Source organism: Arachis ipaensis, chromosome B3, assembly GCF_059453495.1.
Source record: "Arachis ipaensis isolate K30076 ecotype BB chromosome B3, ASM5945349v1, whole genome shotgun sequence".
NCBI lineage: Eukaryota > Viridiplantae > Streptophyta > Magnoliopsida > Fabales > Fabaceae > Arachis > Arachis ipaensis.
Genome location: NC_142438.1, coordinates 12,563,811 through 12,591,048, shown reverse-complemented (window position 1 = coordinate 12,591,048; position 27,238 = coordinate 12,563,811). Strand labels below are relative to the sequence as shown.

General features: G+C 32.6%; 3 protein-coding genes across 7 annotated transcripts; all 3 read left to right on the top strand.

Annotated features, from left to right (window-relative positions):
* Nucleotides 1-764: 764 nt before the first annotated feature.
* LOC107629637 (putative glycerol-3-phosphate transporter 1) lies at nucleotides 765-3,796 on the top strand. Its single transcript, XM_016332470.2, has 3 exons — nucleotides 765-952; nucleotides 1,500-2,553; nucleotides 2,719-3,796. Exons 2-3 carry the CDS (start codon nucleotides 1,575-1,577, stop codon nucleotides 3,267-3,269), a joined length of 1,530 nt encoding a protein of 509 aa, XP_016187956.1. The 5' UTR covers nucleotides 765-952; nucleotides 1,500-1,574; the 3' UTR covers nucleotides 3,270-3,796.
* Nucleotides 3,797-16,849: 13,053 nt separating this feature from the next.
* Nucleotides 16,850-21,639, top strand: SIGA (sigma factor A). 5 transcript variants are annotated; one of them, XM_016332469.3, is made up of 10 exons: nucleotides 16,850-17,153; nucleotides 17,506-18,248; nucleotides 19,079-19,277; nucleotides 19,364-19,456; nucleotides 19,863-19,991; nucleotides 20,080-20,133; nucleotides 20,228-20,305; nucleotides 20,410-20,472; nucleotides 20,768-20,880; nucleotides 21,279-21,639. In XM_016332469.3, the coding sequence occupies exons 2-10, from the start codon at nucleotides 17,551-17,553 to the stop codon at nucleotides 21,385-21,387; spliced, it is 1,536 nt and encodes a 511-aa protein (XP_016187955.1). In that variant the 5' UTR covers nucleotides 16,850-17,153; nucleotides 17,506-17,550; the 3' UTR covers nucleotides 21,388-21,639. The 5 variants fall into 5 exon arrangements, with proteins under 5 accessions (XP_016187955.1, XP_016187953.1, XP_020973826.1 ...); XM_016332467.3 differs by having other exon boundaries at nucleotides 16,871-17,153; nucleotides 17,474-18,248; XM_021118165.2 differs by having other exon boundaries at nucleotides 17,014-17,153; nucleotides 17,544-18,248.
* A 911-nt stretch (nucleotides 21,640-22,550) lies between these two features.
* On the top strand, nucleotides 22,551-26,744 carry LOC107629634 (maltose excess protein 1-like, chloroplastic). The gene is made up of 9 exons (XM_016332465.3): nucleotides 22,551-23,154; nucleotides 23,363-23,536; nucleotides 24,170-24,460; nucleotides 24,683-24,772; nucleotides 25,174-25,275; nucleotides 25,359-25,477; nucleotides 25,887-25,949; nucleotides 26,034-26,095; nucleotides 26,336-26,744. The coding sequence occupies exons 1-9, from the start codon at nucleotides 22,888-22,890 to the stop codon at nucleotides 26,416-26,418; spliced, it is 1,251 nt and encodes a 416-aa protein (XP_016187951.1). The 5' UTR covers nucleotides 22,551-22,887; the 3' UTR covers nucleotides 26,419-26,744.
* The last annotated feature ends 494 nt before the right edge of the window (nucleotides 26,745-27,238 follow it).

Genomic DNA, 27,238 nt, shown 5'->3' with positions numbered 1-27,238 from the left:
ATTTAAATTACTATTTTAGTGTTTTAATTTATAAATTATATATTTTAAAAACTAATTATGTTATATATATATAGAAAATAACCACATGTATATATATTGAAATAAAAATATATATTAAAAATAAATTAAATAATATATATTTATACACAAATATATAATAATTAATAAATAATTTAATAACTAATTTTTATATACACATAATATTTTTATTACAAAAATTATTATTATATTATATATATATATATATTTTACTTCTACTATTAAAATTTTTTAAATTCGTCCCTGGACATACTAAATATTTGGGATTAATATCTTGCTCATACTGATTTTTTTCAATAAATCAATTAATTCAATTTAACAGTAACAAAATAAAATAATATTCACTGTCATTTTTTTAACATTATTCCCAGTTATATATTTTTTCTATTCAATGACCTGATAATATTCGAGAAGATAATTTCATGTGAAAGAGAAAATAGAGTCCCACACTCACCGGCCAAGGCACACGTAATAAACCTACCAATTACCAAATATAAAAAGAAAAAAAAGAGAGAGATTGAAGGAATCATGGCACGTTCACAATTAAAAAGGGGAGGCAGTTCAATACCAAAATAACAGCCGAGGGCAGTTTAGTCAATTAACAGAAACAGATGGCAGCCTCGTAATTAAACCGAAGACGTTATCACTACGGCAAGTGGTGTTAACCGAAGAGGGCAAAAGGGTCATTATAGTGAATAAAAAAACCATTAACGTCAATCATAAGTAAGGAGCATTCCTTCACACGTTTTTGCCTCCGAATTTCTCAAAACCCGCTAAACAAAACAAAACAAACGCAATAGTAACTTCCACGAACACAAGTGGTGTAATGGTGTTCGGAGTTTGAAACTTGTTCAAACGTCAACAACCCCAGAATTTCCACCCAAGTCACCTTCCACTTTGCTTAACTCATAAGGTATCATACATGTTCTCATGTTCTATTTTATTTTATTTATTTTTTAATTTTTTTTTACCATTTCTGACTTGGTTTTCATTTTCATCTGTTTGATTTTTTTTTTTTTTGGAGTTGAAAGATTCATTCTATCATTGGGTTCCTCAATGTTCTGGGTTTTTCTTTCTTCTTTCTTTCTTTTTTTTGTGTCCTAAAATTTTGTTTCCTTTTTCAGAGTATTTTGTGTCTCTCAGTTTGTTAATTACTTAATTTATTCTCTTTTGAGTCAAATGCAACTCTGGCTCCTCTGAAACTGGATCTTCTGCTCTCTTGATTTGCCTATATTTCATCTTATACTGAATTTCCCAATGATGTCTTCTATATAACCCAGGGGTTGGAATTATATCTTAATGTTTTACCTTTTGATTTATTTTATTTTTATATTGGCTTTTAATGTTTGAAGTTGTAATTTGATTATCATGGATCAACTGAATCTAGTTCCTTTAAAAGCAAAGATTTAGAATACTCTTGAACATCTATTCATCTTATTTTTCTTCATTTTTTTTTTCAGTTCAATTCTGTGAGGGGAGAAAGTTCAGCTTCTACTCTTTTGTTGCAGCTGAATTGAGATATATAATATAATTTCATGGGTTCAGCACCAGAATTGTCCCTTAAGAGAAGTTCTAGTAAGCTACTTGGAATTAGGGCCATTGAATACTTGAAAGGTGGTCCTGTTTCCTTCAAAACCCACCAAGCAATTGTTCTGATTGTAACATTTTTGGCTTATACTAGTTACCATGCCACCAGAAAAACCACAAGTATTGTGAAGAGTGTTCTTGATCCTCAATCATCAGATATAGGATTGAGTCTCCCGAAAAAGAACAGAATTTCTTCAAGTGTTCTTGGTAATGGTTGGGCACCATTCAATGAATCAGATGGGACTTCCCTTCTTGGTGATGTGGATGTTGCATTCCTTTCCTTTTACGCATTGGGGATGTACTTTTCAGGACACTTTGGCGATCGATGTAATTTAAGGATTTTTCTTACTGTGGGAATGCTAGGAACTGCTTTGTTCACTTCACTATTCGGGGTAGCTTATTGGGCAAACATTCATAACTTTTACTATTTCTTAGTGGTTCAAATGATTGCTGGATTGTTTCAATCAACCGGATGGCCTTCGGTTGTTGCAGTTGTCGGAAACTGGTTTGGAAAGAGCAAGAGAGGGTTGATCATGGGAATATGGAATGCTCACACGTCTGTTGGGAACATCACAGGATCCTTAATTGCTTCAGCTATGTTGTGTAATGGATGGGGATGGTCCTTTGTTGTGCCAGGACTTATGATGGCTTTCGTCGGCTTGATGGTTTTCTTTCTATTGCCGGTTGCACCTGAGTCTGTGGGAGTTAGCAGAGAGGAAGATGAGTGTAATTCACCCAAGAAAAGTGGAGATGAAGAAGTGAACGAGCCTCTCTTAGCGCCGGAGAATCCGGCCGAGGAAGAACCAGTTGGCTTCCTTGAGGCCTGGAAAATACCTGGGGTTGCCCCTTTCGCACTCTGTCTGTTTTTCGCCAAATTGGTTGCATATACATTTCTTTATTGGCTCCCCTTCTATGTTAGCCACACAGGTACTTCAATTTTCTATGCTAGGGAGAACAAAAAAATCAGTCAGAACTTGTCTTATTTAAGTTAATTTTTTTTTTGTTACCAAATATTTCTAATAATTCATATAAGATTGTATCTTTATGTTTTCAAGTAGTCACAATTTCTCATTTATGTTCATTATCTTGCAGCAATTGATGGCAAATATCTATCCAGTGAGACATCAGGGACATTATCAACTTTATTCGATGTTGGTGGGGTTCTCGGAGGGATTCTAGCCGGCCACATTTCCGATCACTTAGATGCAAGAGCCATAACAGCAGCTAGCTTCATGTATTGTGCTATCCCTGCTCTGTTCTTCTACAGAAGCTATGGTCATGTTTCATTGATTGTGAATGCTGCATTGATGTTCATAACCGGTATGTTTGTGAATGGCCCTTATGCCCTCATAACAACCGCTGTTTCGGCTGACCTGGGAACACACAAGTCATTGAGGGGGAATTCGCGAGCTCTAGCAACCGTCACGGCTATCATCGATGGAACAGGTTCTATTGGGGCTGCAATAGGACCTCTATTGACCGGTTATATATCGGCCAAGAGCTGGAGTGCAGTTTTCACAATGTTGATGATAGCAGCTTTAATTGCAGGGCTGCTTCTTACTAGGCTTGTAATGGCTGAGGTGGCTGCAAAGATCGAAGAGTCGAGGTCCAACAGAGCACCGGAATGCTCCCTCGATGTTTAAAACTTTGAGGAGTTTCTGGTATACTACCTGGCTGTGTAATGATGCGGATAGTTCTTGTGAAGCATCATTTCATGGCTTCAAGTGATCAAATTCATCAGATCATGCCCTGCAGTGGTTGAAAATGGAGATGTTTAAAGGTTTTTAAACATTCTTCATGTTATTGGAATAACAGTTTCCAATGTTATTTGTATGTACATCTTGTGATAATAGTTACCTCAATTGCCCCCATTCTAGTATAGATTAATATAGTGTTGTCCTTAGAAATGAGCTTTGTCAAGAGCTTCTTGTAGTTTTTTGAATATGAAAACAAAAAAAAAAAAAATCAACCACATTGTTTGTGAGATCAAGAATCAAAGATTTCAAGTGTGTTTACAACTTGATCTTGGCTAGGATTTTTTCAATGGATTTCATTGATGGGGTGCAAAGAGTTGCAATAATGTAAAAAAATATAAACTCTATATGTGCCCCCTCAATTTGACTTGTATCTTCTAATTTGAGGAATGTGTTTTGGCCTTCTATTTTGCTAAGTTCTTATTAGCATTTCTTGATATTAGAAATCATCATATATTAGAAATTTTGAGTGAATTAATTCTTAGTTTAACTAGTACTTTTATTTTCACTGCTCCACCTTATTGTGCTAAATTTTTTATTTCAAAAAAAATTTACCTACTAGGTTGAATAATAAAATTGTCACTAAATTAATTACTATATATTTGTGTATAAATATACGTATTATTTATTTTATTTTTAATATATATTTTATATATTAACATACAATTTATATGAATAATTAATTTAATAATTAATTTTTAGTGTATATATAATATTAAAAAAATTTTAAGTATATCGAAAATGTCGGTATTTCAGTTATTTTAACCGTTAATTTCAATTAATATATATTATATATATTTTTTATAATTAAGATCAACGGATAAAACAACTAGAATGATAGTATTTCGGGTACCCTTAAAACTCTTTCCATAATATATTCGGATAGCAAAATCAATAATTTGGTCTGCAAAGTTGGTTCAATCATTTGGCAAATGCACAGATCTCAACAAAAACACAAAGGGTACAAGTACAATTATATTGATGGATATGTACAAGATATTTGGACTGTATAGGAGATTGATTTGGTTCATTTTCTGCTACAAATTGAGAAAAAAATATTTCATGGTACAAGAAACAGGTGAAGTGATATCTGATTTATGAGCATTATTATGCATGTTTGTCAGTGAGTGAATCATGAATTCTTTTAAATTTTTAAATAAAGGTGTGGGCACAAAGGGAAAATGGCCCACAATTTGAACAAGTAGAGGAAAATAGCTTTGCTAGTCCCCTTACAAATTGTGATATGGTGAGGTGGTCCAGAAAGAATGGTGATTCAGATGATGTACTGTGTTCCATGAAGCTTCCTGTTGTTTGGTCCTTCTTTCACATCTGCTAACTTTAGTAACGAGTGTGATAGAAACTAGAAAGGATGAGAAATAGTTTCTTCCTTACCTTAATTAACTAACTGGCAGGTTTCAAATCTTATTTTGTGCATGCAATAGTCTATTAGTCAGCGACAAATTTTTAAATGAAGTTTCGATTTGCTATGAATTAGTCAATGTCTGTCGGACTAAAAAATATCGTAAAAAACAAAATAATAATAATAATAAGAGGATAATTTTATAAGGTTATCTAATATAAATAATTTTAAGATTTTATTTTTTTAAATATCTCAATTTTTTCTTTATTGGGTTAGATTAATTTTTGGTATTTTGACCTAACCTGAAAGAGCTAAGAAGTCGATAACGAGAAAATGAACCAAATCAATCTCCTATATTAATGATTTGTTCATATATTGGTTTTGTGACCTAACTTGAAGGAGCTAAGAAGTCGATAGCAAGAAAAATGCTATAAGATCATCCAACACAAATTCAAGATTTTCTTTTTTAACTAATTAAAGGTATACCTTACATTTTCTTTGTATTGGATTAGACTAATTTTTTGGTCTCTTAACCTAACCTGAAAGAACTAATTAAGAAATCGATAATAAGAAAATTCTAAATTTTTAACCAAATTCACAAGATAAATATTTTGAATGTATTTCATAAAGACATATCGTTAGGTCTATCTTTTTCATTGTTATAATAGTATTTTTATTATTAGATAATTTATATATATTAATTGAAATTGCAGTATGTTATGACTTTGATGGTTTGATCGATATTAAACTTCAAATTTTCATTAATTAACAAAAATTGTCTAGTCATACTTGCTCTTTTTTTTCCCCTATTATTGAACTAACATTATCAAGGATTAATTAACACTATAATGATATGAACAGATTTCAGTGGAAAGCGCTAGTACAATCACACCATTAAATGTGCCTTGTTTGTATTATATGTTGTGGAAATTATTTTAAGAAGTGTGAAGAAAAATGGCATTATGAAGAGAGAGAGACAGTTATGGAATAATAATAATGGATGTTATCCATGGGAAAGTTGCACCTGAAGTTGATGGTATTCATATTCATAATCCAAACAAATGTTGGCGTGTCTTCTGAAATGATATTATGATAATATTAATAGGGGGTACTTATGGCCACCAATAATTCAAGCATAGGAAATTGAAGATATATAGTGACAATATATAATGTCTCACTATTTCAATATTAAACGTAATGAATTGAATTAGTATCATATTCTTATTCATATATAGGGATTGGATTTCTCTAACATAGACTTCTTACACATTATTATAATTATTTGATTTGCATACACAATAGTAAATATTATTATTTTATAAATAAAAATAATTAATTTTTAAATTTGTTATTTAAAAATGATCTAAATAACTGCAATTAGATGATAACATGAATTTTTTTATATTATTTATTGGTACATCAAAATTAATCTTTATATTTGAGAATATAAGAATTTAATTTCTGTAATCATTGAAAAATTTTATATTTATATTTAATTGTATATTATCACATTATTAAAAAGTAATTACTTTTCAAATCTATTACTTGAAAAATCATTTAACTAACGTATAAATTTTATTAAATAACTTTATAAAACTATTTAAAATTCTACCATAAAAATTATTTTTAGTGATAAATTTGTAGTGATAATAACATAATGATCACTATATATTTTATTTAATTTATATTTTTTAGACATATATTTGTCGTTATTACTAAATATCATAGTAGCAATTATATATTTATTGCCGCCATTAAAAAGATTTTTATTGACAATTATATAATTGTTACTAAAACCTTTTAACAACAAATTATAAAATGACTACTAACATTCAATTGTTGATAAATATATTAGTGACTCTTATTTTTATTGTCACTAAAAATAAGTTTTTTAATAGTGATAATCAATACATTAAAATAATTAAACTCTACTTAAGAACCTAAAAACGACCAACAATCACATAGGATGCTAGAAATGTTATTAATCGCAAGTACTAATCCCAACTATCGATAATTTAGTCAATAACAATTAACAAAGAATAAAATTAAAGACAGGGACGCCTTTATTATCGGGTAAATTACCTTATATTTTGTTCACTCCTTCGTTCATTAGTGTTTATTTTCACAATTTAATAGTAGGGGTGGGGTGATCAGTCACTAAGCATGCAGTTAGTGATTTTCAAACGATGATTGTGGCCGAAAGTAAGATTAATTAACTTGGTCTCGTTAATTTCCAACCATGAATTTGATACGTAATTAGTTTGTGCTACTTTGAATGAGACATATATAATAATAATAACCTTTTAATAGTATTAACCAATGAATTGCAAGGAACGTTGGGAACTTGAACTTTGGAATTTACGAGATTAAATAAGGTAATGTAATTAAGTTGGGTTAGTCTAATGATTAATTCACTAATTTGTTTAAATAAATACCGTAAATTCGAATATTATTTTGTGAATACAGTAATTTATTGACCAATAGTAAACTGTTAAATAGAATTCCAAATTTATGACGAATTAATTTATTGGTTTGTCGGGTTAAAAAATTCTGTAAAAAAAAAAAAAAAAGTTAGGTGTGGCCTTGATCAGCACCTTGAACACGACGTTTAGATATCATTATAACCACTACTGTAAAGGTTAATGATATCATTAGCTTAGCTTATATTTTAATCGATGACACTATTAGTTTAATTACTCAATTGAATTGCATACCAATTTCGTTTTCTATTGCTCTTCGTCTTGGAACCACTCAGAAATTAATTAATTATTTCCAATGAATTAAATGATATTTGCGTGGACGTCGTTACAAAGGTTTTTATTTTAATTTATATTAATTAAATAATTGTATTAAAATACAAGGTTACTTTGTGTTTCTTTTTGTCTTCTCGTTTGATCGTCATAAACTATATATATTTTTGTTTTCTATATAAAGTGGACGAGATATTTTTTTACTTTTGATGAAGTTAACAATGAAAAATGAATAATGAAAGTGAGAAACGCATTACAGATCTTTTCATAACAATAAAAGATAACCATATTTCAAAAATAAAAAGATTTTCTAATCTTAAACACTAATTATGATCAAAAGTATTGCTATGTCTTATTAGGAAAGTGAAACATTTATAACAACTAATTATCTCTCGTTGCTTAAAACATTATAAGGGGTTAATTTGATTTTTTTATATTATAAATTCATTTGTCTTATATTTTAAAAGATCAAAAACTAATTTGTCAATTTCTTTGTTAGAAATTAAAAATTGACATTGGCTAGGATCAAATTATTTTTAGACGAGCAAATCTTTTTATGAGAATATGAGATAACTGAATTTCATTGATCAAAAGTACAAATATATACAAAAGACAATTCGATGATAGTGGAAATAAAGGAGATATAGTGGAAAAAGATAACAAAAAAATGGTAGAAAGAAGAAGGGAGATGCCGCCTGGGCTAAATGATAGCATGGTGTTTCCAAGACATATTCCTGCTGGTTAAGATCAATTGCCCTTTCAACGGAAAACGACTCTTCAAACAAGAGAACTTGAAACCTTAGCAAATGCCAAAGGAGTTGCATCTAGGTTCATTACCAGTGGTTGTTTCTGTTTGTCTTTTTTGTTATTTTGGTAATGCAGCGAGTTACTGTCCAATATTAAAGATTAGAAATACGACACAATAAGGTAGCCACTTATTTTGAGGTATACCTAAGATGGATAATGTGTAATGGGCTTGTGTGAAAAGGTCAAAGGTAATGGTAAATGCGTTAAAGAAATATATTTATGTAAAAATTAGGTTTAAAAATACTTGAAGTGTTGGAAGCTATTTATAGAAAGAAATGATAACTTAATTATCATTTATTAATATCTTATCTAAAATTAGTGAATAATTTCTTTTCTTATTGCATAGAAAGTTAACCTATGTTAAATAGTTACTTTATTGAGGATAATAATTTGTGGAAAGTTGATGTGCAATGAATTATGCGGAAGAATAGAGAAGAAAGCAGAGAACGAAAATTTTGTGCAACAAAAAAGATTTAAAATTCTTAGTATATCAGTAATATTTCTTTCAATTATATTCATTTAGTTATTCAACTAATATATATATATATATATGACTAATAACTATAACAAAAAACAAAGCAGGAAAATAGTCAACTAACACATAAATTAATAGTACATCAAGAATAAGGAATTATTTATTTCATTCTCTATAGCCCTCCCTTCAAACTCATAGTGGATTGAAGAACTACTCTGAGTTTGTTCTTGAACTTCTCAAAGGAAGTAGTAGATAGTGGTTTAGTGAGCATATAAGCAATTTGGGAATTAACTAGGATATGAATCATACGCAATTGCCCTTTAGAGACTCGATCCTGGTCAAACTGCAAATCGACCTCAAAATGATTGCTTCGAGTATGAAGAATTGAATTGGCAGAAAGCATTACAGCACTGAGGTTGTTGCAAAACACAGTAGGCGCAATAAGTTAAGGAATACCAAGTTCTTGTAGCAACTTAAGAACCCATAGTATTTTGACTCCAACATCTGCAAGACATCTAAATTCAGCTTCTATAGATGAGCGACTCACTGCCATTTGCTTTCGACTACACCAAAACACTGGGTTATTGCCAAGAAAGACACAATATCCATTAGTAGACCTGTGATCTTCAATGTCACTCGCCCAATCTGCATCCGCAAAGACAAGAGTACAAAGATCAGTAGACTTTTGAAAACAGAATCCATGATAATACACACCTGAAAGATAATGAAAGGTCCTTTTTAAAATTGTCCAGGGATGTTGCTTGGAATTTTTCATGAATTGACTAACTCGATTCAGAGATGGAGATCTTTGGATGAGTTAAGGTTGCATATTGCAACCCTCCAACAAGAGACCTACAGAGAGTTGAGTTTTCATATGGTTCAGACCCTTTAGAAATCAACTTGAAAGAGGATAGCATAGGGGTGGGGACAGGCTTGGAGCTAAAGAGGCCTACACGTCTTAACAGATCAAGAATATATTTTGATTGTGAAATGTGAAGCTCACCAGTGCCAAGCATATTGAATTCTAAACCAAGGAAATAATTCAAACTACCTAAGTCTTTAAGAGAAAATTTAGAGTTCAAGTCAGTGATTAAAGCATCAATTTCAGTCTTGCTATTGCCAATTATAACAATATCATCCACATAGGCGAGTAAATATGTAGTAGAATGTTTAGTATGTCGAACAAATAAAGAAGTATCAGCCTTGGTATTAGAAAAACCATAAGTGAAGAGATTATAACTGAGTTTAGCAAACCAAGTTCTTGGAGCTTACTTGAGGCCATAAATGGCTTTATCAAGCTTGCGCACTAATGAAGGGTTGTTGGACACAAAGCTAGGATGTTGTAACATAAAAACATCCTCAGTTAAATCACCATTCAAGAAGGTGTTGTTAAAATCAAATTGGCGAAACGGCCAACCATATATAACAGCAAGGGAGAGAATAATCCAAATTGTAGAAGGATGAATCATAGGGCTATAAATTTAGTGAAAATTGATTCCTTCAATTTGATGACACTTTTTGGCCACCAAACGGGCTTTATATTTTTTGATACTATTATCAGGACCCCTTTTAACTATATAAATCTATTTATATCCAATAATAATAGAATTGGAAGGAAGGTTAATGAGATGTCATGTATGATTCTTGATCAAAGCATCATATTTCTCAATCATGGCTTGGTGCCAATGAGCAAAGGATAAAGCCTGAGAAGAGTCTTAGGAGGATATTGAGTGAGATTAATGTTAGAGACAATAGCTAAATCTTTGGATTTAAAAGCATCAGATTTAGATCTGGTAATCATATTATGTGTATTAGATGATTTAGGAGTAGGTGAAGAAGTAAGAATGGTAGCTTTGAATAATTGAATTTCAAGACCAGATATAGCTATATAATCATGACTAGCATGCTGATCCGAAGAAGTATAGGGAACATAATTAAAGATAGGTAGTTGGGATGTATCAATACATTGATATTAGAAGTGGAATCATGATGAAAAACTTCATATGTGTTAAGTGTATTAATATTAAGCGTAGAATTAGAAATAAAAGAAGTGGAGTCTGGTGTGATAAGTAAGGAATTAGAATTGGGAATAAGAGGTATAGGAGGCACAGAGGTAATTGTATGAGACAAAGAAGAAAAATCAGATTTAGCAGAAGCATTAGATGAAAAGAAAATTGAAGATGAAAATAGTTTTTAATCAAAGATAACATTTGTTACAATTAAAATTTTTCCTTCACGAGTAAGACATTTGAAGCCTTTGGATTGAAGAGCATAACCAAGTAAAATGCATTGTTGAGATCTAAAATCTAGTTTATGATGGTTGAAAGGTCTGGTGTTGGGGTAGCATGCACAACCAAAAACTTTGAGTATGTCATAGTTGGATTTAATGTTATGAAGCTTCTCATAAGGTGATGTAAAATCTAAGACTTTGGTGGGTAGCCTATTTATGAGGAAAGCAACGATAAGAAAAGTTTCTTCTCAATAGAGAAGAGGCAATTGAGTAGTAGCTAAGAGAGCCAAATCCATCTCAGTCACATATCTGTGTTTGCGTTCAACAACTCCTTGTTGTTGATGTATGTAAGAACAAGAGAGACAATGAACAATACTCTGATCTTGTAAAAATGTCCTAAATGTGTTAAAAAAGAATTCTTTGTCATTATCAGTTTGAATGGCTTTGAGAGAGTAGCCAGTTTGTCTTTCTATCAATACTTTAAACTGCTGGAAAATAGAGAAAATTTGAGACTTGGATTGCATCAAATATAAACAAGTATAGCGTGTAAAAGTATCAACAAAGCTCGCATAATAATGAAAATCGGATCTAGAAACTGATAGAGTAGGACCCCAAATTTTAATAAACACAAGTTGCAAATGAGAAGTGTATTCAGTTTGAGAAAGGGGAAAAGGGAGAGCATGCATTTTTGCTATGCAACAATAGTCACAAACAAAATAATCATTAGCTGAATTTTGATTAATAGGAATATTACATTGTTTGAAGACGTCTTTTATAATAGAGTTAGAAGGATGTCCAAGCCTTCTATGCCATAAAGCAAGATTGAGATTACAAAAAGCTAAAAAAATATGAACAAAATTATGATTATATAATGGTGTTGGCACACATAAATTACCACAAGAATATAGTCCATGTCTAAGAATTTCTTGAAGAAGTGTTTACTTGTTGACCTGAAATTTAACAAAATAATGGAAGGGGTGAAATTAAAAAAAAAAACGTTGTCTAAACAAAACTTTGATACATTTACAAGATTCTTTGCAATTTTAGAAATGTGTAAAACATTCTTAAGAGTAAAGAGATGATTATTATAAGGATTAAGCAAAGAAGAAAAACCAGTATGTTTGATAGAGATATCATATCCATTTGTTATATATAGTTTGATGGTAATCAGTGGCTAAGAGAAGGGAGGTTGAATCTTAGCCCCTTTTTGCTGAGTATTACTTTCTGCCTTTTATGATAGCTTCAGGAGATTTTTCTGTTTTTTGTCTCATAACCAGTCAAGAGACATTTTCTTTGTCTCGTAACCAGTCAAGAGATATTTTTCAATTTTGTCTCATATGCAACAGAAACAGAAATGGAGTAGAAGAGAAAGAGAGAATCACAACAAGAAGTATCCTGGTTCAACTACTAAGTGCAATGCAGCCTACATCTAGTCTCCATCACAACAGTGATGGAATTTCACTATAATCAACTGATTACAGACACCAATTCTTTCCTAGAAACTACCCATTCCTATCCGAGACAAGTCCAGAATCTATCCCCAAAACTGAACTTGACTTGGTCACCTACCAAGCTTTCAACCGCAAAGTACTAACCCAACTTGCAAGGGAATCCCCACAGGATCATGAAACATAACACAGATGTACAAAGAAACTCTTAGACATCTATGGCTTTTTCTTTAATTTTTGCACTCTCTGCATTTTTCCTCTCACTGGCTTTTTTTTACAAACCTCACTCTGTTTACCTTTTTCACCATGAGACTCAGACAGATAAAACTAAAGAAAAGAATACAAAATGAAACACATTGAAGGAGAAGAACTTCTGTTAGCTTAGGGTAGCTATGAGAACTCTGTGCTTACTCTCCTTGATTCCAACCCTTGGCTGTTCACCCTTATTATAGAAGGGGAAGCTTCCAAGGTTGAAACCGGTTCAACCAAACCATCTTCTTCTTCTTCAATACAAAGGCCGGTTCAGACACAGAGAAGAGAGAGGAAAAACCGAAAGCAAATCAACATGCATGTACCTCTCTCTCATCCCTTCTCATCAAGCTTCATCAATCTGAACCTTCCATCTTGACTTTGTTCCCAAAAAAGAATTCTGACCCTTAATGAACTATTGATCCTTGACAGCTCCATCTGTTCCATTTTTGCTTCTTCCTCCATGCAGCTACAGTAGCTACCTTCTGTCTTGGATGAACAAAAGTGGAAACGAGCTTCACCTCAAGGATCTTCTTCTCTAACCGAGACGGATTACTACTACTTTTGGCATGGAGATCTTGAAACTTCTTCTTCACATCTTGTCTTTAGTGGCAAAAATCTCAGCCACACCATGCCTTAGATCTTTTTTTTACAAAGGCCATCATCAACCTAGCCATTTGCTTCTTCATAGCTTCTCTGTGATTTTCTATGATAGCTTCTACAATCTTCTTTCTCTGATGGAAGTGACAACCGAAACAAGAGAGAGAAGAGAGAAAAGTAACAAGTAAACTTTCAATGGAAGTAATGAATGATATTAATTTAAATTTAATTTCCACTTCCATTCTCCTATGCATAGTAACGTGTGGAGTCATTGAAAGCAATCAAATCACTTTTAATTTTCTCTTTTCTATTACCAATGCATGCAATCAAACCAATTTAATTTTGAATTCAATTCCACAAGAGGAAGTAGGTAACCGAACTCATCATGTTCCACTACTTCCTTTCTTCTTTCAATTTCGAACCAAAGCTTGTTGGTCTCACATCAAAAATTTTGGGCTCTTCACATGATACTTGTCCCAATAAGCATTTGCTTATGCATCAAAAATAATTCAGCCATAATGTTAAAAATTCTTTTTTGTACTAAGGCTGAATATTTTCTCAACATATTAGACTTATGTTGCTTTTAGCCCAATAATCAAATCTGCACAATAGCAAAATTATTAATCAACCAATTAGAAAAAATCAACTTAATAATTTTGCAATTAATTATTTTTAACAATGTTTGATCATCATTATATTTCAAATTTTCCAAACTCAACATAGTTGACCAGGCCCAGTATATTCAGCTGAAGAGATAAAGTTGGCAAAATTATGTGTGAGGTAGCGACTTGTACTAGTGTCTGAGTACCATGCAGTGTCAGCAACGAAAGAAGTGGAAATAAGGTAGGATTGTGACTGGTGAAAGGAGGATGAGGGAGGAGGGAGGAGGGAGGAGGATTATATGAACTAGTATTGACTGAATTAGAAGACTATCCATTGTATGTTTGATCAAATCGATAGAAGTAGTGTAAAGTTGAATCGCTTAGACGATTACACACTTGGCAGTAAAAACAATTTGTTGCTTGTCATGAATTTCTTTCACCATGTGCAAATTTTCCACCACAAGCACTTCTTCGTCCTCCAAAAATTCTTCCTGTAGATCTTGGATTGGACAAATTTTATTGAGCTAACTGAGTTTGTGCTAATCCAATGGAAAGTTGTTTGAACTTTTCAAGCATTTCTTCATAAGAAATAAGGAGAGTTTCAACCTTTCCAATGATAAAGAGTTCATGTTTGGTTTGAACAATTATAATGCAGTATGAATAATTTTCAAGAAGACCATCACATATGACTTCTATATGTGTTTCATTCAGGACATCATATCCAAGAGCAGTGAGAGAGTCACCAAATTTCTTGATAGTAACAAGATATTGGTTGATGGTGAGAAAGTTTTTCTTGACATTCTTGAGCTGAGTTCTTAATTGCTTAATCTTTGATTTGGTAGATTCAACAAATATTTGATAAAGTTTGTGCTAAATTTAAAGAGCAGATTTGCAATGTACAATTTTGAACGAACCATTAACAGATGCAAAGAGCTAAGAAAAATATTAAAATCATTTTGCATCCATTCAGTGTACGTATTTGAGATGGTACCTGCAATTTTTTCAGCATTAAAGGCATATTTTGCAGGTTCTTTTCCTTCAATAATATGATATTCCAAATTCTAACTCTTAATTGTGAAGAGAGTTTGTTGTTTTCATGTCATAAAATTAGTATCACCCAATTAGTCTATAATAAAATTGAGTGTATATTTGTTGTTGTTGGTTGTAGAAGCAGGAATAATGAGCGCCATGAATTCAAGATTCAAACTTTTGATACCATGTAAAAAGTTGATCTGCAATAAATTGTGCAAAAGAGATAATAGAGAACAAAGACTTTGTGCGACAAGAAAATATTTGAAATTCTTAGTATATAAGTAATATTTCTTTCAATTGTATTCACTTAGTTATTCAACTAGAGGTTATATATATAAGGGTGGAAGTAGTTAACTAATACCTCAACTAATAATACATCAAGAATCATCCCAAGAATCAGAAATAAGTTATTTCAGTTACTAGTGAACTTTAATTCTCTACATAATCAAACTAGAGAACTCTTTCTTGCTCCCCAAGTCAAGTCGAATTCGGATCTTGATATCCAAACTCTTGATCGTAAAAGTGATAAAACCTTATGCTTTTGGGATGTCTATCTCTAATTTTAGACGGATTATTTTAAACTTAATCTAATAATAATTGTATGTCTATTTTTAGGCCATTACCATGTCATTTAGGCCATGGTATCAACACTATTTTATAATTATTGACAACAACAAACTTTAATTTTATAGGAGGTAAATCAATAAAGTAGAAATCTGGATGAGTTTCCAGACTTTCTGTGACAAGCTAGTTTGCTCCTCTATTTTCGTTTATCTTTTTCGTTTATCTTTAGATGGACTTGAATAGTATTGTATGGGCGAATTTTTCTAAAAAACATTTCAAATGATATTATTTGTATGATCAAATGATTTTTTTATTTATTTTTTTTGGATGTTGGATCCAACGAGCTTTAGATGTGCTTAATTTTTTTTTTGGTTAACTGTTTTTTGTTTTTGTATTTGGTTTTTGTTATGGACTCTTTTTGTTAACGATGTGCAAAAAGTCACAAAAGTAGTTTAAGTCCTTTAGATGTTTGGGTAGCCCATTTGGTTAATTTTCGAACATTTAGACCTCTCATTACTCAGGCTGGTTTTGGGTAACGGACTCAGGCCTAAACAAATGACGAATAGGACCAATATAAAAGCCCATTTACTTTTTTGATGTACAAAGCCCATTTAATTTTGGATCTAAGAAGTAAAACCCCATCAACTTCTTAGTCCAAGAACACAAAGCCTCTCACATGTCTGCTTTATTTTTCAAACTGGCCATTGGAAGTTGAGGCCCAATACTTTTTAATAATTACGTGTCATTTACATTTACCAACAAATTCCAACCACAAAAAATTAAAAAGAAATTAACTTTCATACACTAATAATATAAATAAATTTTATAAAATATTTCTCATATTTTATAAAGATAATTATTTTTTAATATTTAAAACATCATCAAACAATATGAATCTTGATTAAATAATAGTATAACATTTTTATATTATATATACATTAAAATAAATTTAAAAGTAAAATAAAATAATAAAGTAATAGTGATGTCTAAACTCATTGTTATTAAATTAAATCATTATTATATGATTAAACAAATTAATATGAATTCAATACATAAGACATAAGCAACAAGCACATGGAATTATAGTGGCCAACTTACCTAATAATACCTTGGTCCTTCCCCCAGTAACAGGAAAAAATCTGAGAGTCAAGACTTAAATTAATAAGCACATAGAATTATAGAAAAAAAAAAAACCGAAAAAACTAAAAAAGGGAAAAAAATTATGAAAATGAAGAAAACAAATAGGGGAACGTGGAATTAAGAGAAAGACAAATCATCACACACCACTCAAGGCTGGTCCCAATATCTCTTCTAACCAATGATATCTCTCTCTTCCATATCTTTATCTTTTCATTTTTTTCCCCTTCAAATTTATGTTTCATTCATTTATTTCTCTGTTGCTTTCTCTCAAACATAAATTAATTAATTTTTATATGATAGTGATAATAAAAGAATAATTATTAAAAAAAAAAAAGAGAAAAATCTAATATAGCAGCAACGTTATTTCCTTCCACACCAACAGTTATGTGAGTGAAGTCTCTTCCTGTGAGCTTGTTCCTTGTGATTCTATTATTCTAAATAAGAACTACTAAGCTAATACCTTTTTGGAGCAATCATCATTCTCTGAATTGCATTTCTCTTTCTCAGTTTACTCAGGTACTTCATCAAAAACATGCCATGCATCATTTTCCGTTATTGCACCTTTTATGTTTCAATTTTTTAAAAAAAATGCAACTTTAACTACACCCCAATTCATTTATGTGTTTGTTTTTCATTTGGGAACTTCCGCTTTTATATGCTGTAACTTTATAAGTTGTTTCAATGGATTCTACACTAAAAAATTGAAGTATATGGATCCTGAATTATTTGTTTCTTTGATTTTCCTTACTCTATTAGTGTTGTTTTGCTATTTCATGGATAATCATATAGTTAGAACTTAGAACAATTTGGGAATTTTCTGAGAGCTGTATTTTCAGCTGACACAGGTTAAGAATTATTGACTTAATAGGGAAGTTTGATGTTACTCACACATAGTTATTAGGGCAGTATAACAATGGCTACTGCAGCAGTTATTGGACTCAGTGGAGGCAAGAGGATTTTGAGTTCATCATACCATTACTCTGATGTTACCGAAAAGCTTTCATTTGGCACTGATTTTGGATCCACACACTATCAGATTGTTCCAACAAAGTCTGTAATAATTGCTAAGAAGCCATCCAATTACACCCCGACCTTTGCAGCATCGAATCGCCAAAACCAGTCCATCAAGGCTCTTCAGGAACATGTTGATGCCGAGGCAGCCGGTACTTCAGATCCATTGTGGTTTCAAGGATTCAGTTCCAGTGACTTAGAGTTGGAAAGCTCTGAAATGGGTTATTCTGTGGAGGCTCTTCTTTTGCTGCAGAAGTCAATGCTGGAAAAGCAGTGGAACCTTTCTTTTGAGAGGGATGTGCTAAACGAGCATTCGAGAATGGATAAAAGCCGAAGGAAGGTGGCAGTAACTTGTTCTGGGGTGTCTGCAAGACAGAGAAGAATGAACACCAAGAGGAAGGCCTCGGGTAAAACCAGCGCAACGATCGAACCTTGTACTGCTATGCAGCTGAGGTCTGCCATCAGTCCAGAGCTGCTTCAATATCGTTTGAAGGGCTATGTGAAAGGAGTAGTGAGTGAGCAATTGCTCTCTCATGCTGAAGTTGTAAACCTTTCAGAGAAAATAAAAGCTGGACTTTCCTTAGAGGAGCATAAATCCAGGTAATTGCATGTTTTTGTTTCTTATTTTGGGATCCTATGATTCACTGAAAGAAGAATATATCTTATTTATAGCTTGCTTATCATATCCCATATGCTGCAATTTAAAAATTTAAGCATTCTTTTTGTCCCAAGAATGTTGCATGTTAAGTAATCTTATTCACTTGAGGAAGGGAAGGGTTTCACATAAGCATTGAAAGTTAACAAACTTGAATGATCAGCTGATCATTCTTTTACTTCATAGCTATGATAGAGCATCCAACAAATCCTCCTAAATACTAAATGATAAATGCTCCTAAACACTAGTAATTAGGAGGATGTTTAGGATGATAAATTATTTCCCTTTATAGAAATCTTATGTTCTGAATGAATATTAAGACCTTAAGAGCCATCAGTGAATTCTCTGCAACTTCATGATTTTTAAGTCTCATTTTCATGAGAAATTCACTGTTTTAATTTCTTAAGTCAATGGCAGAGCCTTAGTTTCAGTAATAAGTTAATGCATATATAGAACTTTTTACAGACGGAACATGGACTACCATTTTGAATTTTCTTTCATCTTATTTAACTAAGGGCAATAGGAATATTTCCTTCACATCATTGTTAACTTTCAACAACATATTGCTACTAAGAGTTCTATAAGGATGGAGTACAAATCATTATCTTTTATAATCAAATAGTCATGTTGAGTGTTCACACTGTTCTTGATATGTCAATTCTTTTGCATCCTTTGAGGAAACTTTAATAGGTAGTTTTGTTATGTGACTTTGTTTGCTTCTTTAGAAAAAATTAACTGACCTCAGTTACCTATAAACATTTTCTGTGAGTATCAGAATGAAGGACAAACTAGGATGTGAGCCCTCTGATGATCAAATTGCAGCGTCATTGAAGATTTCTCGGGCTGCACTACGAGCAAAAATGATAGAGTGCTCTTTGGCAAGAGAAAAGTTGGCTATGAGCAATGTTCGCTTAGTTTTGTCTATTGCTCAAAGATATGATAACATGGGAGCCGAAATGGATGACCTTGTTCAGGTGAATTACATAGAATCTCTGTCTTAACCTCAAGTTAGACTTTTTGTCTTCTCAGTTGTGCTTGACTTGATGTATTTTCTGTGTAGGGTGGTTTGATTGGACTTCTTCGTGGGATCGAGAAGTTTGATTCTTCAAAGGGGTTTAAGATTTCAACTTATGTTTATTGGTGGATACGTCAGGTGAGGCTGTGTGTTCTTTTTCTTTAGACAGCTTCTTGTGTGTAGATTACACATACTTTTAAAATCAAGGGAAATAAGGGTTGCATATCAGAAAATATTTAATGAAACCTCTTCAAAAAATTTCTATTAAAGGCTTCCATTGGTCTCATAATTTGTGCAAAACTTGAAATTATATAAGCATATATTTTACAATCAACAGAATTTGTTTAAACCTTTGATATTATATATCATATGCTCCTATGCTGTCTTTTTTATCTAAATAACCAATTTAGTTATAGAAAATTCATCTATTTCCATTTTATTAGGATTGGGATCATATAAACTTGTGTTCTAAGAAATCCGAGCAAGGATATTTTACAACTCAAATTGGTCTGTTTAGCATGGATTATGTTTTCTCTTCTGACAGGGTGTTTCAAGAGCCTTAGTTGAAAATTCAAGAACACTTAGATTGCCCACTCATATACACGAAAGATTATCTTTAATCCGCAATGCAAAGTTTAGACTGGAAGAAAAAGGAGTTACTCCAACTGTGGAAGTAAGTCATCTAAAATTAGAACTTCTGTATCAAATATTTTAGAATTTTAAAGTATTGGTAAGCCAACCTGAACTGCTTTCTTTTGCAGAGGATAGCAAAATGTCTTAATATGTCTCAAAAGAAAGTCAGAAATGCCACTGAGGTAATGTATCATAGAGTTACACGACCCTCGTATACATATTTTGATATCCTACTGTTCTGTTGTTGACCGTGTGCAATTTACATGCATATTGCAGGCAATGAGTAAAATTTTCTCGCTTGATAGGGAGGCGTTTCCATCTTTGAATGGTCTTCCAGGAGAAACTCATCATAGTGTAAGTGTTAAGTCTTTACTAGTACATCAAGGATGATCATTGGAACTGGTTTCGGCTTTATGAATTGTTATCAACCATCTCATTTGTTTTCTGTTTTCTCCCAGTATATTGCTGATACTCGCGAAGAGAACATCCCGTGGAATAGAGTAGATGAATGGGCACTAAAGGTATGTAGGGAAGTTTTCATTTTAATGCCTTGTATATTGTTCCCTTTTTAAGTGCATGTATAATGATCCTTTAACTTAGCTCCAAACTGCATCTCCATGATTTTCACAGTGAACACTATGATGGCATTGGATGATATATGTAAGCATAGTAAATTGGCATCGTTTAAATAATGTGTTTTCTTCCCCTAAAAGGCTCAAATTTGGAAATGAAGTTAATCTCTTTTCAGGCAGAGAATCCTGCATAGTCATTTCTGAACTTCCATATGGTTGTAATACCTGTTGTAATCGTTTACAGGACGAAGTGAATAAACTCCTTAATGTGACCCTTGTGGAAAGAGAGAGAGAAATCATTCGACTCTATTACGGATTGGATAGAGAATCTCTTACATGGGAGGATATTAGTAAACGGTGAGTTTCAACCATGATATCCAACTTGAATTGGAATATTTGCAACTATAAATTCACATGTGATACATAATATTTGGTAATTGCTCTTGCCATGCTGGTGCACTTCATGGAGCTTTATGGTTAAATTCCCACTTTCATGTCACTTACACTTTACATGCTCTGAAATGAAGCTTCAATGTATCACACTAACTACACTTAGTCATGTCACGAGTCAATGCTAAATGATGCTTTTCGGACAATCAAAAGTTCTCCAACAACTTCTAAAGAAACTATGGTCTTCGTCCCAGTCATTCGTTCCGCTGTCAAAAGTTAAAACTATTTGAACGAGAAACCTTTCGATGGTCGTATAAATAACATTTCTAATTCTGTTGGCGACTTGGTGTTCTTTCTCTGTGCAGGATAGGGTTGTCAAGAGAAAGAGTAAGACAAGTTGGACTTGTTGCATTGGAGAAACTAAAACATGCTGCAAGGAAGGGAGGGATGGAAGCCATGCTTTTGAAACATTAGACTTTGGACTCATTGAGAGACATGTTAAAAAATGTATATATACAGAAGGGAAGTGTGTACCTAGAAAATTTGACTTCCTGATTGAAAATAGATGAAAGAGGCCATATAAGGGAACACTGAAAATTTGTAAACCCCATCATAATATCAATTATTGTCTATTGTAATAGTTTTTGTTTTTATCAATAGGTTGAGGGATACAATCTATGGATCTCAACTTTCTATTCCAGAATGATGAGGTCACGTTTATTTTTTTCCTTCTATTTGTAGGGGGCCATAGTCCCAAAAAGCCAACATAGCAATAGATCTTAAGTGTGAGCTATCTACCACATGCTAGGTTGCAATATATGCACACATACTTTCCATCATAAAAGTAACATGTGAAGAATCATCACAAGTTTTATGGAGAGATTTTCTGTATAGTGGATGTGAGAAGAATCAAGCATCTTTCTTTACATGCATGATAATGCATTCCTCTTTTGAGATGAATGATGGTATGATGCACAATTAAATGATTGAATAAGATAACTAATATTCCTTCTGTATCAAAAGTTAATTGTTTGGGGCATCTTTATAAATGATTGTTCCATCAGATCAAGAAGATCCCACTTTCATTTGTTTATTATTTTGAGATTATCATAGCTTAGAAAACAAGGAAAAGGAAACACATTTTTTCAAAATTCAATTTAAGGTTTGATGTTGGTTAATAAATTATTCAATATATAAAATAGTATTTAAATTCCTGATATTTGTTTAAATAGACTTGATTAACCTAAGTTGATTATTATTTTTATATATTTGACAACATATCTAATTTGATAGTTTGGGTAGGTCGGATAAAATAGATGAGAATCCTACCATATATGTAATTCCACCGATTCGGATGGTCAATTCACTCCAATCAGAGTGAATATGTTTAACAACGGAAGGTTTTTGTCTCAATCCAATCTATACTTTGCTATCTTCGCTTTGAAATTAATTTGGGTTGGTTGAGTGGTCAGCTCACTTGTCCACTTAAATAAATGTTGTGGGTTTAAATCTCACCTTATACGTACAATAATTTATTTGTCAACAACAGACTTTTAAATAGAATTTAGATCTGAATCCGCAAATATACGAGTAGTATTGCCAGCGTAACTTCAATTGATCTACTCCGTTGGACATTTGAAAGAAAAAATAAGGGCCCTTAACGTAACTCAGCTTCAACGGTGCAAGTTGCTGCAAGATGCGTCAAAGTGCAAGATTGCAGATGCAGTTAAAGCTGGAAGCAAATATGAAATAATAATATCCACGTGGTAGTCTTGGAGATCCTCATATCTGCCACCGTCCAATCCCCGTTTTCCAAACCCCAACACACACTTCACATTCTTCGCTCCCTCCAAACTCCTATTTCTATTCACTCACTCACTCTCCTTTCTTGTCTCATTCGAATCCCAATCAGAATCATCGAGTAATAATATCAAACACTTGGTGGGCGAATGCGAGCTTCAACCAATTCAAGTCATGGCTCATCAGTCTTGTGTTGTGTCTCATCCTCCACCTTATGCTCCTCTTAGACACCACCAAAGTCAACATCACAACCGCAACAATAACAATAACAATAACATTAACAACCTCGTACAATTCAAATATCCCACGCTGCTTCTCCCTCGCACACATCATCATAATGCTTCTGCGTCTGCCTCCAACCTCTTTGCTTTTCCAAGGCGCAGAAGACCCAATATCTCTCTCAATGCTCTTGATTCTGATGCCCCCGATTCGCATCACCAGGTACCTCTTTAACCCCCATTGTCACCATTTTTTTCGTTCCCGAATTCAGTGGCACCTTGTCATTGGGAAATTTTGGATTTTTATGTAATGGGTGTATATGATTGTTGAATAATTGGATACACGTTTTAACCTTTTTTGCAGTTTTATTTTGATTTATCATATTACAGTGGTGTTCTCTTTTGGGATTAACTTTGTGCATTGTTTGAAGGGATCAGTTAACTTTGGGAGAAATGAAAGCTACCAGCAATGGGATTCTCTTACAGCAAAATTTTCTGGAGCTGCCAATATTCCTTTTTTGTTACTGCAAATGCCACAGATTATACTCAATGCTCGAAATCTTGCAGCTGGAAATAATACTGCTCTCATGGCTGTCCCATGGCTGGTAGGGTGCTGCCTCAAGTTTTGTAATCCCTTAAATAAATCCCAATTAATCCCCGGAATCAGTCATAAGGAAATTCTAGTCGAACGCTTTAGTCCTAAAAATTTTAATTATCAAATATTTACTCCGTAATTTTTCTTGTTGAATTATTATATTTTGTGTGATTTACACATTCCTCCTTAAGGGTAGATGATATAACACATTTTGCACGTTAATTTGTCATGCCTACATGTACCTTCCTTATAGAGAGTCAGTGTTATGTTTAAATCTCAGGGGAGATTAGTGTGTATTTTTGGAAATAGAAGGGTGTTGTGTGTATATTAAGATAGGTGAGTGTGATTTACTCCCTTCTTCTTTTTTGCTATTTTTGTTCACATCTGAGGACATTTTTTTAACTGAATAATTGAGTGTAATCATGTTTTACTTCATTAAACTAGAGTAGTTGTTTCCAAAGCTTGTGTGAATTCTCTTCGCTTGGCTGAAATATTCAAGTTTTAACCATTGTTTCAAATTATGCTATAGAATTGTAAAGTTTCAGAATTTATAGATTCCGATTGTCTTTATTCAGTTGTTCCTGTTCTTCGTTTAATTACCTCAATGTGAAATTGATCTTACACAATAAGGGTGTCAATGTAGGGAATGCTTACTAGTTTGCTTGGAAACTTGTCACTACTTTCATACTTTGCCAAGAAGAGAGAACAGGGAGCAATGGTAGTGCAGACACTGGGTGTCGTTTCAACATTTGTGGTCCTTGCTCAGCTGGCATTGGCAGAAGCTATGCCTTTGCCGTACTTTTCGGCGACTTCAGTTGTTGTGGTGTCTGGTCTTTTCCTGAATTTCATGAATTACTTTGGTTTGCTAAATGCCGGAATCTTTCGATTGTGGGAAGATTTCATTACTATTGGGGGTTTATCTGTGCTTCCCCAGGTAATACTTTCCTTTTACCCCCTCAATATAAATCAGAGAATTGTATCAATTTCATTTAATTTTGTTAAGTAGTAGTACGACATAATCACATTAATTCAGTAACAACTGCTTATGTATGTTAGTATCATCTCATCTTGCATGCATTGGTGCACACTGGCAGATAACAGCTTTATATCCTTTTGCTTCTCATATTACGTTGTCTAATTTATAATCTGGATACAGATAATGTGGTCGACATTTGTCCCCTATATACCTAACAGCATCTTGCCCGGGGCAATTTCTTTTGTGATAGCTGTCTTGGCTGTTACCATGGTAATCTTCCTATATCCTTTGTTTTCTGTTTGATTATGTCTTAACTCTCAACTTAGTCCAGGTTGGATGAGTATGCCATCTACTGCCCCTAGTGCTTCTATCTTGATCTGCTGTACCTTGTAAACATTATTTTCTAGTTCGCTTGAAACTCTTATGATTAAGTAACATTTAAAAAAAAAAGGTTTTTGGTGAGCAACAACATGCCTTAAAATGAAAGCCAGTCATGATTATGCACTTATTTCACCAATTCATGCAGAATAGGGTATTCACAGAAATGGGATCCATATTGTTACATTTAAACGTCATATTATCTATCAACTGAAACTAAGAAATGCATAATTTAGTAGTATAGGCTTTTACTTCCATTGTCATGTTAAATGCATAGTTTTTAAGATTTGCAGGCAAGAAGTGGAAAACTTTCTGAGCAAGGTGTCAAATTTGTTGGAGGAATATCTGGATGGACAGCTACATTACTTTTCATGTGGATGCCGGTTTCCCAAATGGTAAATGTTATATACGAGAAATTTTTACAAGGAGCAGTTCGATTCTTGTATTTATGACCTTTGTGACTTTTCTTGTTCTCTAGTGGACAAATTATCTCAATCCCGAGAACATGAAAGGCTTGTCAGCAATTTCTATGTTGCTAGCTATGATTGGGAATGGACTTATGCTCCCACGCGCACTCTTAATCCGTGATCTCATGTGGTAATTCTCTGTTTTCTCCTGACATGTACATTTCATCAGAACACCATATTTACATACATGACATTTTAGAACAGTTTTATCATTGAGCCCTTGACCAAATAGCACATATCATTACATTGTTTGTACTCTAAGGTAATAGGGTACAGGTTGCTACTTTTCATAGTAGAAAGCAAAGTGACTTGTTGATGCATGGAATTCTAATCCAAATTTTCATGGTTATACTATAATTAACAGCACTTTTGTTTACTCTGCTCCCGTTGACATGCACATGGCCCACCTATAGTTTCTTGATCTTCCACCATTGCCTTCGTGTTGTTCTTGCTTCAATTTTGGTGTTGTGTATTTTTTTTGTAGCTACTTCTACATATAAAGTCGGCTCTTCATTGGTTAAAATGAACTGTAATTGTAGGTTCACTGGTTCAGCTTGGGCTACCCTTTTTTACGGATACGGGAACATTGCATGCCTATACTTGTAAGCTAATCTAAGCTCACTTTTCCCCTGCATTTGTGTTTTCTTCAGCAACAATTATAAACTAATATTGCGCTTTCTTTTCAGGTCAAACATTATCAGCAAGGAATTCTTCTTGGCAGCAACTGCTGGTTTGGTTTCATGGATAGGTTAATTACTCTCCTGGCCCTAATGATAACACACAAACACACTGAAACACAGTCACACACTCATAATAATACATTGATATGATTCATAACTCAGATATTATAGGTATCCCATCTCCATATTGCAATTGTAGTCATTTTTTTCCTCTCAATAAATAGACTAGGAGCATTATACCAAAAATACAATATTTTGTGGAGATTGATTTTATTTTATTTTATTTTATTCCTTGTGAATTGTGATAGGAATGGCTTTCTGGAGAGATTCTGTAGTGCATGGTTACAGTTCACCTTTGACTTCCATAAGTCACTTAGTTTCTGGATCATGAAAGTCCAAGCTTGTATTGTTGCTGCACTGAAGCTCAAGTTATTCAGCCATAGATTAATCTTTGTTGAAAATTGACATTGCCACGCTTGGTAGATACAACAGTTGTATACAAACTACTGAGTTTTTATATATTATACATATATTACTTATAGTACGTTGGATCATAATTAGTATTCCTCTCAGCTCTGAGGGCTGAGAACAATAATGTTGTAACTAAATAAAAAGGTTTAAGGATCTCACATTCAAGTTGTGATATAGCATTGCTTTGCACTTCTAGGACATAAATGTATTGATGAGACTAATTCCTTTATTCAATTGTTTCTTCAATTGCTTGAGTTTAATTACTATACACTTAATGTGTTATACAGTCATTTACTCACTTAATCAGATTCTTGTATTTTGAGGGAAGAGTATAGTATTATGTTTACTCTCTATTTTTTTTTTTTTGGTCAACACTCTGAAATAATTAAATTTTGTCAAATTTGTAATTAAATCATATGATTATCTTAATAATTAAGTGTTGCTAATTATTTTATCAACCATGCTACTACATATACACTAAAATATAGTCACTAAATTAGTCTTTTATAGAGAATATATGTTGAAATATAAAATACATATTAAAAATGAGTTAAACAATGTATGTATTTATATCAAATTCATGGTGATTGATTTTTTATATGTGCATAGTATTTTTGTTATTTAATTGAAAGTTTGTGCATATGCAATTTAATAAATAATATATTTTCAAAATTTTTAAAGCATATTATCATACTTTATAAATAAATTATTAAATTCTTTTTAAAGTATGTTAAGTTTTG

Excerpts from the sequence above, each read along its gene's own strand:
- LOC107629637 (XM_016332470.2), top strand. The coding sequence starts at position 1,575 with ATGGGTTCAGCACCAGAATTGTCCCTTAAGAGAAGTTCTAGTAAGCTA. Across the intron at positions 2,554-2,718 it reads CTTCTATGTTAGCCACACAG|CAATTGATGGCAAATATCTA; the intron begins GTACTTCAATTT and ends ATTATCTTGCAG.
- SIGA (XM_016332469.3), top strand. The coding sequence starts at position 17,551 with ATGGCTACTGCAGCAGTTATTGGACTCAGTGGAGGCAAGAGGATTTTG. Across the intron at positions 18,249-19,078 it reads TTAGAGGAGCATAAATCCAG|AATGAAGGACAAACTAGGAT; the intron begins GTAATTGCATGT and ends TGTGAGTATCAG. Across the intron at positions 19,992-20,079 it reads GAGTTACTCCAACTGTGGAA|AGGATAGCAAAATGTCTTAA; the intron begins GTAAGTCATCTA and ends TTTCTTTTGCAG.
- LOC107629634 (XM_016332465.3), top strand. The coding sequence starts at position 22,888 with ATGGCTCATCAGTCTTGTGTTGTGTCTCATCCTCCACCTTATGCTCCT. Across the intron at positions 24,461-24,682 it reads GTTTATCTGTGCTTCCCCAG|ATAATGTGGTCGACATTTGT; the intron begins GTAATACTTTCC and ends ATCTGGATACAG. Across the intron at positions 26,096-26,335 it reads TGGTTTGGTTTCATGGATAG|GAATGGCTTTCTGGAGAGAT; the intron begins GTTAATTACTCT and ends GAATTGTGATAG.